This window comes from Ostrinia nubilalis, chromosome 15, assembly GCF_963855985.1.
Source record: "Ostrinia nubilalis chromosome 15, ilOstNubi1.1, whole genome shotgun sequence".
Classification (NCBI taxonomy): domain Eukaryota; kingdom Metazoa; phylum Arthropoda; class Insecta; order Lepidoptera; family Crambidae; genus Ostrinia; species Ostrinia nubilalis.
The window spans coordinates 9,707,429-9,726,035 of NC_087102.1; the positions used below are offsets into that span (position 1 = coordinate 9,707,429).

The 18,607-nt window shown below is 38.3% G+C and overlaps 2 protein-coding genes across 2 annotated transcripts; one reads left to right on the forward strand and one right to left on the reverse strand.

The window, feature by feature from the left end:
* Nucleotides 1–4,579: 4,579 nt before the first annotated feature.
* LOC135078494 (transcriptional adapter 3-A) lies at nucleotides 4,580–6,489 on the reverse strand. The gene has a single exon (XM_063973037.1). The coding sequence runs from the start codon at nucleotides 6,225–6,227 to the stop codon at nucleotides 4,833–4,835; it is 1,395 nt and encodes a 464-aa protein (XP_063829107.1). The 5' UTR covers nucleotides 6,228–6,489; the 3' UTR covers nucleotides 4,580–4,832.
* A 712-nt stretch (nucleotides 6,490–7,201) lies between these two features.
* On the forward strand, nucleotides 7,202–16,966 carry LOC135078920 (zinc finger protein 595-like). Its single transcript, XM_063973516.1, has 15 exons — nucleotides 7,202–7,732; nucleotides 7,806–8,135; nucleotides 8,346–8,497; nucleotides 8,817–8,991; nucleotides 9,226–9,324; nucleotides 9,504–9,644; nucleotides 10,184–10,270; nucleotides 10,340–10,463; nucleotides 10,990–11,209; nucleotides 11,641–11,746; nucleotides 13,387–13,507; nucleotides 14,217–14,375; nucleotides 15,198–15,369; nucleotides 16,674–16,772; nucleotides 16,861–16,966. Exons 1-15 carry the CDS (start codon nucleotides 7,465–7,467, stop codon nucleotides 16,918–16,920), a joined length of 2,313 nt encoding a protein of 770 aa, XP_063829586.1. The 5' UTR covers nucleotides 7,202–7,464; the 3' UTR covers nucleotides 16,921–16,966.
* Nucleotides 16,967–18,607: the final 1,641 nt, after the last annotated feature.

Genomic DNA, 18,607 nt, shown 5'->3' on the forward strand with positions numbered 1-18,607 from the left:
CTCGCACTTTAGGATGACTTGATTAAAATGAGGTATGCCAGACATTTTAGAGTCAAGAAGAACTCCAAGGAATTTAACTTTTTCGTCGACAGGAATGAGCTGATTATTGCATGAAATTTCGACAGAGGGGGGATATTTTTTCCTTGAAAATAGTACAACGTTACTTTTGGGAATTGATAGAGCTAGACCATGGTCGTCCAACCATATACTTAAATAATACAGAGCTGAATTTAAACGCGATGAAATATCTTCAATTGATTTCCCAGAAGCATAAAGGCAAATGTCATCAGCATATTGAAGGATATTAGAAAAACATGAAACACTTTCCTCAAGATCGTAGGTATAAATACTATATAAAATGGGGCTTAGAACTGAACCTTGAGGCAGACCTTTCCAGACATATCGTGGGGGTAAAAGTTGGCCATTTAAACGGATTTTGAGCAATCTGCCCATAAGCAAGTTGGTTGCACAATGGACTAACCTCACAGGGAGACTCACGCGAAGCATCTTCTGTCTGAGCACCGGAAGTTGAACATTGTCATATGCAGAAGCTATGTCCAAAAAGACGCCAACTAAGAACTCCCCTTTCGAAAAGGTGATACGAATGTCTGACGTTAAAATGCTCAGGCTGTCCATGGTACCTCTAGATTTACGGAAGCCGAACTGACTATTCGCGAGAATATCTCTATTTTCCACTATCCATTCTAGGCGGTTTTTCAATAAATGTTCAAGAACTTTGCATAAAGTAGAGGATAGGGCAATTGGTCTATATGAAGATGACACGGAGGCATCTTTTCCAGGTTTCAGAATGGGAATAACTATTTGGGTTCTCCAGGACTCCGGAATTATACCAGACATAAAAATAGAATTAGCTATATCTAAATAAAATTTCTCCCCAATTGGGCCAAGATGAGTTAAAAATGAATAGGGGATTCCGTCCTCTCCTGGAGAGGAATCTCGAAGTCCCGAAAGAGCACATCTTAGTTCAGGTAAAGAAAAGGGTTGATCAAATTTATCCGAACTCTGGAGGTTAGGATAAGGGGTAGGTATACAATTTTCAGCAGGGACAAACGGGGGAGTCAGCCCATCTGCAAAGTCATTTAGCCAAACAGATGGGTCGTTTGAAGAAGGAGATTCTATAAATGACCCACGAAAGCGGCGGATATTTTTCCAAACTGCTGCGGAAGGGGACCTAGGAGTGAGGGATTCGCAAAATTTAATCCACCCACATTTCTTTTTTTTTGATAAGAGACGCTTAGTACGAGCCTCCACTTGTTTATATTTTAAGAAGTTCTCCATGGTCATAGAGGCATTATAATCTTTTTCTGTCGATTTACGAAGTTTAATCATCTCCGAGCATTCCGAGTCCCACCATGGAGGGGGAGCTATCTTTTTACGATTGAACTTTTTACGAGGGAATTGTGAATCCGCAGCAGATAACAATGACTCTACAAATATGGAGCACTTCTCGTTTACATCGGTGGAAGGGGAGCTAATATGGTTTGATAGGAGTCTGTCTACCTCTGATGCATAATTGGACCAGTCTACATTATGTAATTTGTATTTAAGTAATGGAGGGGGAGCTGGAGTAGGTAATACTGATTGGGGCTTTTTTATAATAATGGGGAAGTGATCACTACCATAAGCCTCTGGAAGAACCCACCATGAACAGAGAGATGCAAGGGAAGAGGAGCATACTGAGAGGTCAACAGCTGATCTAGGATCTTGACTAGGATATACTCGTCTTGTCGGGGATCCATCGTTCAGGACACATAAATTGAGATCCTCAAATATATCCATTAGTTGGACAGAGAAGGAATCACAGCTGTGAGCACCCCAGGCGATATGATGGGCATTAAAATCTCCTAACAAAAGGATAGGTGGAGGAAGTGAGGAAAAAATAGTCAATAATTCTGGGATAAGAGAAAGGGTAGGGTGAGGAATATAAATGGACATAATAGAAATATTCATAACACGAGCAGCCACAGCGTTAAAAGCTGGACTGTGGGGAGGGATGGAGAGAAGAGAGTATGAATAGCATTTCTTGATAAGAAGACAACAACCTCCGTAGCTATCATCTCTGTCATCTCTAAGGCAGGCATATCCTGGAACCCTGAATAGGGAACCTGGTCTCAGCCATGTCTCAGAGATGGCAGCGACTGCCACTGAGTGCTGGTTAAATAAATAAATTAGATCAGATTTTTTCGGACGGACACTTTTACTGTTCCATTGAAGAAACTGAGAAGTGTCCGTCGTCATCTTTATCGTCTGAGGATCGAAGAGATTTAGGTAGTTTGTTGAATAGTATATTAAGTTTTGAGGCAACGTTGTTCGGTAGTGAGTCACTAAATTTTGAGAGAATTACCGTGAGCATTGACAGGCAATTTTCTATTAATTGGTCATTCTCAGATATATCTGAGTGGGAACAACCTTGTAGTGCGCAACCATTAGGCACCTGAGAAGGGACATCAGCAACTAAGGCCTGGTGGGCCTGCCTATCATATCCTTTGGACAGAGAGGATCTGCTGCGGGGAGTAGGTGGATTTATCCTTCTAGATACACTCGGTGTTTGTTGGGAGGGGATTGATCTTGGGGGAGATTGTGGTGATGGGAAGGAAGCAAAAAATGAATTACGAACTTCTTTTGCAACATCGTTATATGGTTTTCTTGTTTTAGGAGTTAAGTCTGAAGCATCTAAATATGAAAGACCTTCTTGAGACATAAGTTGCTTTATTCTTTTCTGTCTGATGTGTTCTGGGCAGTTTTTGTCTGTAGCCAGATGGGCCCCCGTGCAAAGTAGACAAGAAGATCTCTCATCAGGGACATTACAAGCGTCACCAGAGTGGCTTTGAGCGCAACGGAAACAACGGGGTTTAGAGCGGCATTGATTTTTTATGTGTCCGAACCTACAGCAATTATGGCACTGTATAGTTGGAAGCTGGTATACTTCCACCACCAGAGAGGTGTGGAACGAGTAAATCCTATTTGGAAGTTTTTGCCCAGAAAATGTGAGGACCACAGTTTGTGTAGGAGTCCAAATAATATTCCCATTGTTAGACACCTTTCTGTTAAGACGCCTGGCTTTTAAAACAAATCCGAATCCCTCTGGGATTTCAAGAGAGTTAATAAACTCATCGAGGGTCCAATCTACCGGGACACCACGGACTAGACCCATTCGAGTAATATGGTATGTGGGAATCATGGCATTGTATTTGTTGTCTGTCAGTACCTGGGAATTAACAAAATTGTTGGCATCTTCTCCAGAGGTGAATTCGACTGCAATTTTATTTCTGCCAACATTTCTAACGCCATCTTTGGCGATGCCTTTAATGTAGTTTCGGTGCAGAAATTGGCCAAACTTAATAGGGCGGATAGTGGTACCCGCGGCAGGGTCAGGTTCAGTACGAGAGCAATGAACAATAAATGGTCCGCTGTCGTTTGCTGTGTACATACGTGCCTCAGTGAAACTGGGGTGGGTATATATAGATTGAATGGAGGTCGACGATTCCTCTGAGTCCCGAATGCGTTTATCTAAGGTTTCCTTGCCAGTCGGCTCCAACGGAAGCGTACGTTTTCTTTTCTCAACATTTCGTTGGCTCTCGTCAGAGAAAACCGGCTGAGAAATCATAGTAGCATCGTCCGGAGGATCCGGAGGTTTTGGGGGTACATCCATAATTGATGCCCTCAGAAGAGATAGGATTTAGGGACAAAGGAAATAGACAATCACAAAACAAATAGTGTTAAACACTTACCCAGCACCCACAAATATCACAACACTTAGAAAAAGGAAAGAAAAGTTATTTATAAAAGTGAAAAAAGAAAATCAATTTCGCGCGATGTGGCTCACTTCAACATCAACGGCAGAATCTCCGTTGATAAATTTCAAATCGTTTTAAAGTTTGACAGCTGATGGGCTGGCAACAGATGTAACTTTGACAACCAATTGTACCAACTTTGTAATATGAAATAAAAATCATAAGGCCCTCTGACATGATGCAAAAATTATTTGAATGCAATTGAATAATCGATTACATCTAAGCTTTCAAATCTTAGTGGTAGGTAAGGTGTTTATGAATACTTTCTAATAATAACAGTAAGGCGAAAAATCTTTTATAATAAATTCTAATAAAACCAAGTCAATAAAAATACCTAATAGCACTTTTTCTTTTGTTATATTATGGTCAGCCCTGGTCAGCCCTAAGAGTAACATAGTCAGTCAGCTTTGAAGAAACAGTTCAAATCTGAAAACATTTAATATGAATGTTAATCAAGTAATAAGATGTTTAATCCATACTAATATTACATTCATATTCCTTCCCCTTCATACTTAATTTAAACAATGTCCTCTCCATAGGTTGTCTGGAAGAAATCGCTTTATAGCGATAAGACCTCCTAAATGGTACTGTGATCTATTTCTTTTTGCTCTATCTGTTACATTACTCTGAAACCGTTCATTAGGGTCAGCAGATCAGGTGATGCATACTCTTAGTGCAAGCAAGCAGAATGCTTGACATATAAATTGGTCAACTTTCATCAGATAGGTATTAGGCATAGAGGAAGTAGGTAATAAAAGTCGGTATTTGTAATCATAATTACATTTATTATAACTAGGTATGCATTTAGTGATAGATTACCACTTGTACAGCAGTTTACAAATTATTGTAGAATAGAATATTACAGCCATTCTAATATAATTTTGACCTTAGATAAATAATGTAGCCAATAATAACAAAAAAAGTACATGAAGTAACATTGTTATTGTTACAATATTTGTAGATGATTTCCTATTAAAAGATAAAATTTTAAAGTATTTTACAATTGTGTTTATATTCTTAGCTTGTATTAGGGCCCGTCAATGGCAAAGCATTTATCTCCTTGTTTAGCCTGATTTGTTCATTAATTGCTCTCCAAGCATCTTCCTTCTCTTTCTTAGTAATTGGTCTCTTTTTCTGCTTAGCTGCTACCATCTTTTTGTAAATATCAATACATTCCATATCAACTTGATCTAGCTGTTTCTTCAAGTTGAGTCTAATCATCTCTTGCTTACACAGTCCAATGAGGTTTTTAAGATTGCGGCAGTTATCTTTTCTAACTGCAGTCAATTCAGTCTGGCACTTCTTTATTTCTGCTAGAATTTCATCATCTGCAGGGTTTGTAAGAGGTGGCAAGTCTTCTGGGTCTAAAATCCCTTGCTCCACCAATTCCTTCCTCAAACATTTCTCTAATGTTAGTGAGTTCTTGTAACTATTCTTAGTGTTAGGGATTTGTTTAACATTTATGTCAGGTACTTCATAAGGCATCACATTTTCTTCCATCAGTGCTGAGACAAGTCTCTGAGTCAGTGGACCTGTAATCATGTTTTCATTTGATTTATTGTCCAACTTTTTACGAATGCTCGATGCATCAGGAGACATCCCAGATTTATGTCTGTTGAGGCTTGAGGCATTTTGGTCCTCGGTCAGATGTTCATCAGCCCACACCTCCGAGTAATGTCTCCCTAATGGAGGTATAGGTGGGAGGGTTGTGTTACTGCTCTGTGCCAATAAGGATTCCAAAAATTTTATATCATCCAGTGTGATTGGAGCACAATAAGGTTCTACAGAATTCCAGAATTTGTATGGAATGTTATTCTTTGGCAATGCAAACTGTGACATTTCCAACTTCACAGAATTGTCAGAATTTAATGGATCATTTGGATAGCTGTGTGAAGCTCCGGAGGTATTTGAGAAGTTTTTAAACTTAGGTACTTTTGGTTGGTTGGATAATTTTGTGTAATCTTTGGTCTTCACTAATTTGTTGTCTTCCATGAATTTTCTTTTGACAGGGTACTGTAATTGTTTTCCAGCAGCTTTACCCTTCTTTTCTCTCTTAGATTCGTTGGTATCAATGCTGTCGATTTCCGATTGAAAATAGCGTATTCGTAAGGCAGTGTTGCACAGCAGGGACTCCAGCTCCAGCTGCAGGGCATCCAGCTCGTCCATCCCGATCGGCTCGTCCGAGGAGCGCGCAGCGATCGCCGTAAACCTTGGAAGATGCACGGCATTATCTTGAATTTTAGTATACGGTATTGGACAAGTTTCAACCTTGATTTTACCAGCAGAAACAGATCCTGGTATTTTTGCAGGCTTATTGTAAGGCGAAATTCCCGGGCTCGAAGGCTTCCCGCCATCGTGACCCTTGCTCGCCAGCCTGCCTTTGCTGTTGTGATGCATCCTCTTTCCCAACATCTTGATACAATCAAATTTGCCCGCGTAAACACTTCAAAGATGCATACGTACTGTCATGTCATGCGTCACAGTTACGCCCAATTTATTTATCAATCAAATTCCTTATCCATTCTGCACGCAATTAAATGTATTTACTTAGCAGGAATGCACTATTTTACGTTGGGTCTTAATTAATTATGCAGTTTTACCAAAAATCGAACTAAAATACCACGACAACGATAAACGAAATCTGACAAGTAAGAACAATATGGCGGCCTTAGGGATGCTCGACCCTAGACTCATTTTTCCCGAGTTTAAATATTCTTTGTCTTTCCCTATCTTAGTTATTTTACAACTTGTGATTGATAACGCTCGCTGTATTAACTTGTTCAGCAAGCAATTTATCCAATCTAATAGAGTTCGTTAGTCTTAGAAAGAACGAAGGTAAGTAATATGAGAAAACACTACTGTGGGCATGTTAAAATTCTAAATGTAGTTTTTATAATATTCACTGTATTTATAACGATTTTAAGACAAAACAAAAATTCATATTGAGACTTTCACATAATATTTAAAACATACCTAAATTTTAAGTGATTAACACAAAAGTCAGGAGGGAATACTATGAATGCTGGTAACCCAGAAAAACTATAGGCGTGAACATCCATACCGGTTTTCTGACTCGTATCGTTTTTTATAAACTTCGAGTAGAAAATGGATTAGGAGACGACCTATTACATTTATTTGGTTCTTGTTTGGGAAGGTATCTAATGGATAAAACATAATGCAAATGCATTGCATAAATTACTTTTTATTGAAATTAAAAGAAGAGTTAAGATTCTAGATTCTTTTCTAGATCTATTGGTTCATTAATTTATTTTGAGTTTAGACATAAAACCGGATATATAAAATGACGTGATGGCTTCCCTATCCCTAATTTGTCAGTCTTTCCTTACTCTTTGGTTTAGTCTGACATCTACTGTCATTTATATGACAGCGTAATTTCTCTTTGGTTTTTGCAAGACGTGAATTCGGTGCTTTCTTCACGTTATTAACAAATTAGTGTGAAGTTCCTGAGTTATAAAATGATTTTGTGTTGAGAATTTAGATGCGAACTGAATGTAGCACCTTGGACATGCAATGAAAGTTATTTTGTTTACAAATTTCTTTAGGTGCATTACGACACCCAAGTGCTCACTTGTGAGCCCTAAGAGTATGATTGAAATGAAGTAAATGTATGCAATAACTTCTCAACAAAATGGGAGACATGAGTTTGAAATGCCCACTCTGCTGCAATCAGACTTTTGATTCAAAATTGTCACTTGTAGAGCATTTGGCGAATATATTATCTAATCTAACTTGTCCTATTTGCGAGAATAGGTGGTCATCGTTGGCCCATCTTATAGAACATTTGAATCTTGACGATTGCCAAAGTCAAGCCATCCACATAAAAACTATAGATGAGTCTGAAGAGGATTCAGTAATAAATCCCGCACCTCCTTCAAATCCAAGTGAGAATGACAGTGGTAAGTGGGTTTACTTAATCTGAAAAGTACATAAACATTGTCCCCATCCCCTAAAATATTTGTTTTTTTTTAGAAATTCGAATCGAAAATGTAACCACTGTTGAAACTGTTAATGAAAGTGTGGAGAATGAAAACTTTGTGAGTAGCATACCAACTGAGAATAGTCACATAGAAATAAAGCTTACTACTGACGGTCTAAATGATGGGAAAATGTATGTGGAGTATGTGAACCATGATAAGTTGAACTCATGCTTGCAAACCCAAGAGCTGAAACTGTTGACGGAGGATGGTGAGATGGAACAGTTTGTGGTGATGTCACCGAACAGTGGTGAACTCAGTTTGGGGGGTGCCATTGTCACGAAACAGAATGAAGATGGAACCATCTCCCTAACTACAGTTAAAGGTATGTTATCATTTTTTTTTATAATTAGTTATTAGATATTCCAAGTGATTTTCTGATGAAATCATAAAAATCAATAAGGCTTCTCGAAGTTTGCAAAAGTAACATCTATATTTATAAAAGGGAAATGTCACTGATTGACTCACTCACTCACCACAAGTACGTAGTCGCGGGTGGCCGCTAGTATTTTATGTGTCAACCTCATGATTTCAGATACAAAAGAGTCTGAAACTGTGATCACACCTGCTGAAGTGGAATTGGAAGACACTCCGGAGCTGTACAGCTGCAACACGTGTGGGGTTTCGTTCTCCTCTGTCGCCGAACACATTCAAAACTATCACAATGATCAAGAAGTGGTGGTTGAGGTAACTTTAACTTGGATAATACTCAACTTGGTGCTCAGCTTTTAAATCTTCTTTGGATAGTTCTTTGTTACACAGACATCAATTGCTAGGGTAATATTTTTTGTATAATAAAGTAGCATAATCAGAAAGAGACATGAAATTACTATATCAGTTCATGAATTACTTACCATAATCATAAAATTACTTCCCATCTAGTTATTGCTTGCAGTTGTCTTCAAGTCTACATATTTTATACTTATTGAATGAATGCTTCAAGCACTCATATTATTACACTTTAATTTCATTGAATAGATTAACTTTACCTACTTTTTTATCTTAGGAACCCATGGAGGATGATTCCAGTGCAGTGGTTGAAACACTGCAGTATGACACTCTGACCAGTGAAGTAGTGACACCTCCCAAGCCCAAGACAAGGCAGATTATCACTGAAAATGGTGATATAGTGGATGCACCCTTTATAATTGATAACCCTCCTGAAACTGAGGAGTTTATAGGTAACTTGAGAAACAATATTGATTTGGTTTTCTAGATCCATTTTGGTCCCAGTTATATTACAGTCAACAGCACATTATACAATAAATTTTTGTTGCAAAATAAAATTGCTATTTCAACTTAATAATATGCTTCAGTGCTTACCTTGATATGCTGTTGTCTGTACAATTAATATGTCTTATGTCTATTTATTAATATGTAGTTTCTTTTCTCATTTGTTATTCTATTTTTTTCAGTTCCAAATGTGGTTGAGAAACCCAAAGCGAAGGGGAAAAAGTTTGTACAAATTGATAAATTCTGTGATAGTCTTGTAAAGAATATTTACCAGATTAATGGTAAGTAAATATTTCTACAATCGATGAAAGCAAGCTTAAAAATAAAGCCATATAAAATAATCTAGCATGATCAAGCATCTAACAAGGAGGTTGATTTTTTGAGTAATTATTTACCCTTTCCATGCGTGAAATCCTACTCTCTAGTGTAAGATTATAATTGTTTCAAAATTATTTTTCAGAAAAGGATGGCACCTACCACAAAGTGATTATGAACGAATCAAAAGCACCTGATGGCACCAAACTTAAAACATACTGGTGTTTGTCTTGTGAGATCAGTGTCAGTAATCTAGACGATTTTAAACTGCACCCTTGTAAAGTTTGTAAGTATATAATTTCTGGATTTAAAGTCGTGTAGGTACTTACTATACTTGACCTTCATTGGTTGGGTTTTTATGGCGGTCAGGCTGTAGATTTTGGCTACACAGAATTTGCAGCGGTGGGAACGAGAGGTGGGAATAGTCCCGATTACTATACTTATTTATTTGCATAAACGTGCTAATCTCAGGAACTTTTTTGTTTTTTTAAAGATTATTAGTAATTTGTATAATAACAAGTCCCGTTAGCCCCTCGTACTAAGCTAAATATGCTTGTATCACGAGTGAGCTCACCACAATGGTGGAGCGGTGGCGAGGACCGAACCCGCCTTCCCCGGATCACGAGTCAGCCAGTCCGATTTCACGGTTCGGTTATCGTGGCTTCTGGAACTGAACTTCTGGTCCAATTTGAAAAAATATTTTTGTGTTGGATAGCCCATTTATTGAGCAAGACTATGGGCTATACACACTACGACCAATAGAAGCAGAGCATCGTTGAAAACTGCTGTATACAATTATGTAAATAATCAACTTTTTTTTTCCAGTAAAATATCAATGTGTATATTGTTCTGTTGCTTATTCCAATTCTAAATCATTGTGTGCTCACATGAAGGTACACAAAGTGAGACCAGGTAAGATATTTACAATTAAATAATTTGGTACTTTTATTGTTTTGTTATTAATTTAAATTTTTTTTAAAGATGGAATGAGTATCGATTTACCGCGGCAAGACATACCCACGCGCTATGAATGTGAGATCTGCAATACAGCCTTTCAATCAAATAAATCGTTGAAATTGCACAAGAGAATGCACGATCCTGTCAAGTAAGTTTGGTTGTGGAATTTAAATCTTAAGTACATTTTACGTTGTGACAAAGAATGGGTACTGTTGAACGTCGACGCCATTTCTCTTTAGGCACCCCCCACACCGTCTTTTGAACGTTGTCGACACGGCGGGCCAACGCATTTTTCGGACTAGTGACGTAACCTGAAAGTTCGAAAGACGCTAGTGTGGAGTAGAGCTTATGGCCTGGTTTCCACTAAGGCGAAGCGGAGCGGAGAGTTTTGAATGACTAATATAATTATTTTCCAGTTCTCATTTCCGCTCCACACCGCCGCCGCTTTCAAATTCTATAAAAAAAAAACGGCCCAATTCTTCCCCGCTCCGTTCCGCCTTGGTGGAAATCAGGCCTATACCTCTGTTTGTAGCAGTTTAGATTGACCAAATATTTTATTGTGTCCCTTTAATTTACCCTTGAAATGTCTTCAGTAATAAAAAAACAGTGATTACAGTGAGTACTAAAGTTGAAAATCTAAACATTTGTTTTCTGTAAATGACTTCACTACACAGGGCTCGGCAAATAGAACCGCCAGTGGAGAACGCCGACGGCACAGAGACCAGTAACTGTAGCTACAAGTGTCCGATCTGCGAGAAGATGATTCCAATGGACTACCTCGCCATACACCAGGAGTCGCACAAGTCGAACGAGCTCAACTGCCATATATGCAACAAGAAGTTCTACTCGACAGAATACCTGCAGATGCATATGACTGTCCACAATATGGATAAGGTGGGTAATGGCAAGAGTAAGATGAATTTGCGCCCGAACTTGGTGTAAATTATCATCGGTTATTTATGCCAGTTTTCACCATCAATCCCTAATTTTTATGTTACCCTAATACTTAACAGGAATTTTGTTTACATAGGGGTCACTTAAAAATTAGGGGTTGATGCTGAAAACGGGTATTAGTCTCCTATCTCGACCATCTATTTTACCAGAGGCAAATGGAGGATTTGGCTTACACTCCTAACTCCTTATGGTAGCCACACAGGTTGAAGAGGCTGATTATACTTCTGCAAAATCTACCATATATTCATTCATGTCCCAAATGGTCTATATTTATTGTGTTTTATGTTTCCGTTTTATCCCAAGAATTTAAGGAAATCACATTGAAATAAAGTATAACAGGACCTCTTCTACAGTAACCTTCTTATTTGCAGATAACAGTAAACAAATCAGACAAACTGCTTCCGTATAGCTGTTCCTACTGTAACAGACGGTTCGTGAGGCCTCACGAAAAGGTCAAACATGAACGAATACATACAGGTGCGCTAACACATATTTTATTTATTATATTAATTGAAGAAAAAATCCTGCACTGAACCAGTGGGGCTACTTCGAAAAACGTTATCCGAAGTTTCGAATGTTCCCATCCCTCTCACGCAAAGAGAGATGCCAGCACGAGCGACGATGACAGATAGACCCGAAACTACGTAAACAGGGTTTCGGAGTAGCCCTGCTGTATGCATTTCTTTGATAATCTTTGATTTATGTGCTGCATGTACTAACATTAAACGTGACATCTCTATGTAATGAGCTAAGGCCCGGTCCGTGAGCACGTAGAATTTTGTCCAATGACCCCTAGCTACCCATCCTTATCGCTCGCGCGTAATTATATTGCTGTCGCGACTGTGCGACTGGCACCCGCAGTGAGTGTGCGAGCGCGACAGCAACATAATTACGCGCGAGCGATAAGGATGGGTAGCTTAGGGGTCATTGGACAAAATTCTACGTGCTCACGGACCAGAGTATAGTAATTGGTTATTGTTTTGGCCACGGTGGCGAAGACGCCACTAGCAAATGACTACAGAGTGGCGCCAACCGATGAGCGCTAAAGCGCTAGGAGGACTATCGCAGAATGGCGTCACTGTAGAGTGGGTTCATGTCAATCGCCAGTGGTGCCAACTGTTAAGTATAAAAACGATAGACCTCATTGTAAAAGGAGTGAATTTGTAACAAAAATGTATAGTATACGTGTCACACACGAAGACGCGCCCCACCATTCTTCCGCTAATGTTTGAGTGTTATCGGTACACGCTAAATTATCCATGACTCACACTACAATAATGACGTTAGGATTGCTCGGATCAATCTCCCCGCACCCCGCGTTTCCCTCGACTAAAAATTGGTGGGGCGATCAAACGATCTATAACTAGGTATGCAGTGCTGGTAATTTATTTATTAGGTACACCAACAAAGTCACATACATAATACAGTAATTATATAGCTAAAGACCAAATTATTTCAAACTTTAAACTTATGTGTGGAATTAATATGCGTACATTCATATTTACCGCGGCGTCAAATTGTCGGGACGTACGTGCGAGAGCTAAGCGCATTATTTATACGCAAACATTAATTTTACAACGCGCATGACGTGAAAATACTATCACAACTCGCGTTTCCGCAGTTGTATTGACGGGTGTCCTTAAAATACCTGGCTGTTTAATATTAACAGTCGTTTACGGAGTAGTTTTAGTTACTGCACTTTCAATTTTATTGCAATATGAAGTGAAAGGTCAAAGCACGATGATGATATTGTGTAGTAGGGCATTTTGGCGTGGAAAGAGCATACAACATTTGCATGTATTTTTTTTTATAAAAATCATGTAATTAGGTCATTAATTTTTATAATAACGGCTTTAATAAGCTTTTTCATACGAATCAATACAAAGTTAATTCTGTTACTGTAATGAAGGCCAGCTGTGTAAAAATGTCAGCTCCTTTTGCAGTAAAAGAAACTGTAGCACTTTTATAATGTTCCGACCTTTGTCCTCTTGGGATAAATGAATACGAGTACGAGTTAGGTATATCCCTTTTTTTAAGAGCAAAGAAAGATAAATAATCATGCGAGATATAATAGCCCTTTTCACTTCTGTTTTAAGAGCTGTTTTCCTTTCTACCAGGTGAGAAACCCCACTCGTGCGAGATTTGCGGCAAGTCGTTCCGCGTGTCGTACTGCCTCACGCTACACATGCGTACGCACACTGGCGCGCGCCCGTATACGTGCCCGCACTGTGGGAAGAGGTAAGGAAATGAAATACATACTATGTTTTGTCCTTTTTTATCGTGTACATGCAAATTCAAAAAAGGGAGAGGACGTCGAGGCTGTGCCCACCCCAGGATTACCATGCACGTTTTTACCATCAATCCCAAATTTTTAAGTGACCCTTATGGTAACACCTAACAGGAATTTTGTTTTCAAAGGGGTCACATAAAAATTAGGGATTGATGGTGAAAACGGGCATAATCGCAATAATGAAACAATTGAGTATTACTGTTGAGATCGCAACATTATCCAGGCAAATACTATGCCGCTAAGTATTTACACTTGCGATCTAAAGTTTTCAGCGCGGTGACTGTCAGGAAGCCATTACGGCATGAACGCAAATGTCAGTATTCTTAGTTCAATATACATACCTAATATTAAGGTATCATTAGACGAGTATAAATATTATCACTATGTATTTGTATCTCTAATGTCTACAGGTTTAAGCCTAGGCGCAGACCACCAACTTTTTGTCGGCCGACACTTTAGTCGGGCAGTTAATCAGTATGGGCATGTATGGAAGTGCGCACATTACACCGATTTGATTTTCATACAAATTAAAATCGGGCCCAACTATCGGCCGACTAAAAGTCGATGGTCTGCGCTAAAGAGCATAATGTCTGTTAATAGCTCTTTGTAAATAATTTCCTTTTAAACAGATTTGACTTACCCATACTCTTTATACAGGTTCAAAGCGCACAGTGTGTACAACCACCACTTGCTCACGCACTCAGAAGTCCGCGCGTACAAGTGTCCCTACTGCCCGAAGGCGTTCAAGACGTCCGTACAACTGGCCGGCCACAAGAACTCGCATACCAAACCCTTCTCTTGCCCACACTGTAATAGGTAAGTGAAATAAAAATAAGTCGAGTGACTATGGCGTCGATGTTTTTGAACGTGGCTGGTAATCAAGTATTAATCTTTTGTCCTATCGATGGTAAAGTGATGTCGATTAATTTCTCGCTCAAGAACAGTATAAAAGATGTACACTTGCTGACGGCCGACGAGAGCCGTCTCGTCACTAACTTTTTGCAGCGATAAGAACTGAAAAATACCTGAGGGATTCTCGCTTCGCGCCAATGAGACCCCATTCAGCGATCATTCTACTCTACAGTGTACACACTTGCTTATAGTCCGGGCGACAAAACTATCGAACCTACACATTATACCGCTGCTTAGTTTCGTTAGGATTTGTATAGAGCCTTACCGCGACGGCGGCGAGTTTGATGCCGCCGCGGGCGCTGCACTAGTTTTATTTGTATTTTTATGGTGCCAACAAAGCAAAAAAATTTCTACAGGCGATATCGAAGTCGAATAAAATGAGGAGATCCGCAGGAGAATTAAAGTGGCTGACACAGCCCGCAGAATCGCTAAAATCAAGTGGCAGTGGGCGGGGCATAGTTCGCAGAGCTGATGGCCGCTGAGACAGAAAAGTTCTCGAGTGGTGACCACGAGCCGGAAGACGTAGTGTGGGCAGGCCTCCCACTAGGTGGACCGACAGTCTAGTGAAGGTCGCGGTAGGTGCCTGGATGCGGGCGGCGCAGGCCCGGTCTTTGTGGAGATCCTTGGAGGAGGCCTTTGTCCAGCAGTGGACGTCATTCGGCTGAAACGAACGATATCGAAGTCATGACAATTAAACTACACAGCTGTAATTCTTTCACTTCACAGGCCGTTCGCATCTCTCTACGCTGTCCGCGTGCATTCGGAGACGCACGCTCGCCAGAACAACCTGAAGTTCTCGTGTTCGCTGTGCGGCGCGAGCTACGCGCGGGCCTTCGCGCTCAAGGACCACGTCAAGCAGGTTCATCAACAGGACGTCGACGCCATGGACCTGCCCGTGGTGAGACGACACTAATTATTACATTCAGAGAAGAAATAATTTCTTTTGAGACAGCTACAAAGTTTCTACACATCGCCATGGAAATATCGGCGGCCTCACCGCGATTTTATTGTTAAGCCTTCACTGTTTATTGCGGCATATAGGCCTCTGCAAGTATTGGTGACACAGAGATGCAAGCAGTTAAGCAATTAGCCAATTTAAAAATATCTCAACTAGAAACTGAAAACTTCCTGCTTGAGTAAAGATAAATGATTTTTTCTTGCAAAACTCTTAAGAGCTCCGTGATCATAGGTTCTTTGATAAAACCGGACCGTGGATGGATAAATTGATGGCAGTGGAAATGGTTTTACATATTACATCCGCAGACAGTGTAAGATTTATTACTAAGTTGTCTAACTAAAGAGTGCCATTAGTAGAAAAATTGTTGCAATATTCTATGTCCGATCATGATCACTTGCATATTTACCGAAATTCACTTGAAAGTATACGATAGTACTTTTAAAATTTAAAATTCGTCTAAAATCGGAGTCCGATAAACCAAAAGACTCGTTCATTTGTCACTCAGCGCCCTATAACTTTCCGCACTCGCCAAAGATCAAACGTACCATCGCTGCGCAAAACACAAATTAATAATTTCGTGAACCCAATAAGCAGTGCGTTGGCTAGCTGTTGATCTACAATATTCCCATTCGCCGTCAACTAGCTCTTGAGCAATTTATCTCTTTTGGACAGATGTTCCCGTTTGCAAATGTCTGTCTGATCATTTAGAATTACTTTATGATGTAGCCGCCAATTTTGCGCACGTTATTACAAATAAGTAATGTCAGTTTTAGGCACTGTAGGCGCGTAAAGCCATTTATCATGTCAATTTATACACCTAATTCTTACTAATATTTTATTTAAAATTCAAAAGCAACTTTATTAGTTATGTTTTTGCAATCGCTGAACCATTTTCATTGTTTTTTGTTTTATAACTCGACTAGCGGCCGCCCGGGACTTGGTACACGTGGATCCCGTTTTACCCTCTTAGGGGTGGAGTTTCGTAAAATAATTTCTTAGCGGATGCCTACGTCGTAACATCTACCTGCATGCCAAATTTCAGCCCGATCCGTCCAGTAGTTTGGCCTGTGCGTTGATAGATCACTATGTCAGTCAGTCAGTCACCTTTGAGTTTAGACCTTTAGATTAGATCTTTAGATCTGACAAAGGCTACATTTTATCACAAAATGGTATTTGGCATAATAATTAACTAGTAAAATTTTTATTCAAAGTCATTCTAAACAACAATTATTATTCTTTCACAGGTGAACATAGCGAAGATTAATAAAGACGACTGGCCGTTGAAAGAAAGCGATGGCGATGTTGAGACCATAACCCTCACTCACAAAGATTTGTCGCAAGAGGTAAGTTTAAATTAGCATAAACGTACAAAAATTTATCTACTGATGACATTATCTTCGGAAATAAAACAAAATATACCTTTTTTTACAGATATGTGAATTAGAAATGTCTTCCAGCGAATTAATTGATCCTATTAAGGTAACAAATTAATAATTAAAGGTAATTTTAATGTACAGACGTCGGTAACATGAAATCAAACATGAATTATGAATTATGATGTGCTGCCGTCTGTATTCTGCCTAAAAATGCAGTTATTGCCACGAATGTATTTTGTTATACTTACTCCATTGTTTAAATCTCATTATTATCGAATTATCACAACATAAAACTTATTTTTTTGCAAAAAATATAGACTCTAAGCAACGCAATAAAACAGTGTCTTCATCACGCCGTTATTTAAGCGTACATTTAAATAAATAAATAAAAAATAGGAGTAAGCTGTTATTATAAATTCATCAAGACAGTTGATTTTATTTTTATAGACATATTTGCTATGAAGTTGAACTATTATATTGGTACTTGTGTAAATGCAGTGATTTTAAATATTGTTTATAATATAATGTAAATATGACATAATTGTACAAATAATCAAGGTGATATTTGTTTCTAGCAAAATATAATACGCGGCAAAACCTTATCAACCTCTAATAAAACAATTTGTTAAATATTTAACAGTAATTCTTCTATTAGTTGTTATGAATGAAACAGAAAAAACAGTCTATCATTATTAATAAGTTTAGTAGTGAAATACCTAGTTCTTTTCTAGCAAATTCTATGTTGAACTGTTTTAGTCAAAATAAAAATACCTTATTTGTTTCTACAATATAAAGAATTATAAATTGTTTCTAGTTAATCAACTTGCATTTTATAAAAGTGTTTATCCATAAACCGATACTGACTATACAGAGTGCATTTTTGAGACAAACAATAAGGGCAGGTTACCCTTATAAAGCAAAATAATATTATTACTTACCAGACGTCCTAAGACATTTTCTCGTGATTTAATTTTCGAAATGTATAAATATTGTGAAAATACAATAGGAAACTGAATATTATGCTCTATTATTATGATCATCCTAATATCAAGAATCCACTGTGTTACTAAATAATTGTTTTCAAAATGTTTTGAGATGGGATTTTCATGTTACCTAGTATTAACGTTGAGCATTTCTGTTTGTCACAACAATATGTTTGTTCTTCGTGAATTCTATTGTGTCGGGATAAAATAAACAAATGTCAAGCCCTTTGTATGATAAATATGAATTATGTTTTTAAGAAGTTGTCTTAATCGAATTCAGAAATGCAATAGTCAATACACTAGTTTTCAATGATTTACAAGGCCTACTGAATTAGGTACTTACATACAAAGATGCATTGCGAAGCAAAAAAATTAACGAAAAGTAATTATCTCAATAAATTAATTCTCATATCGTATTGGGTATATTACATTTACTCTATACCCTTTATATTTACTCCATAAGCAACTAAAACATTATAGTATTTATTACAGTTTTATCAACACTAGGCAGCGATTGACAAACATTTTTATAATTAAAACTAAAAGTAAGGGCAATTTTTATTGATACTTCTGAATGCGTGTACATAGGTCTTAAATATACATGCATGAATGTATTTGGTTATTTAGGGTGTAATTTGTGTAGGTTTAATTTTATTTAGGCGGTTAAATAAAAATATTTACTTAACAAAAAACAATCGTTCCTTTTAACTTAAACTCTTGTATCTAATGTTGCTGTAATAGTGGTTATTTTGCAACAAGAATACTGCTGTCGATTAATGAATATTTAGGCCTATTTTTGCTCTAGTCACCATTGCAAAT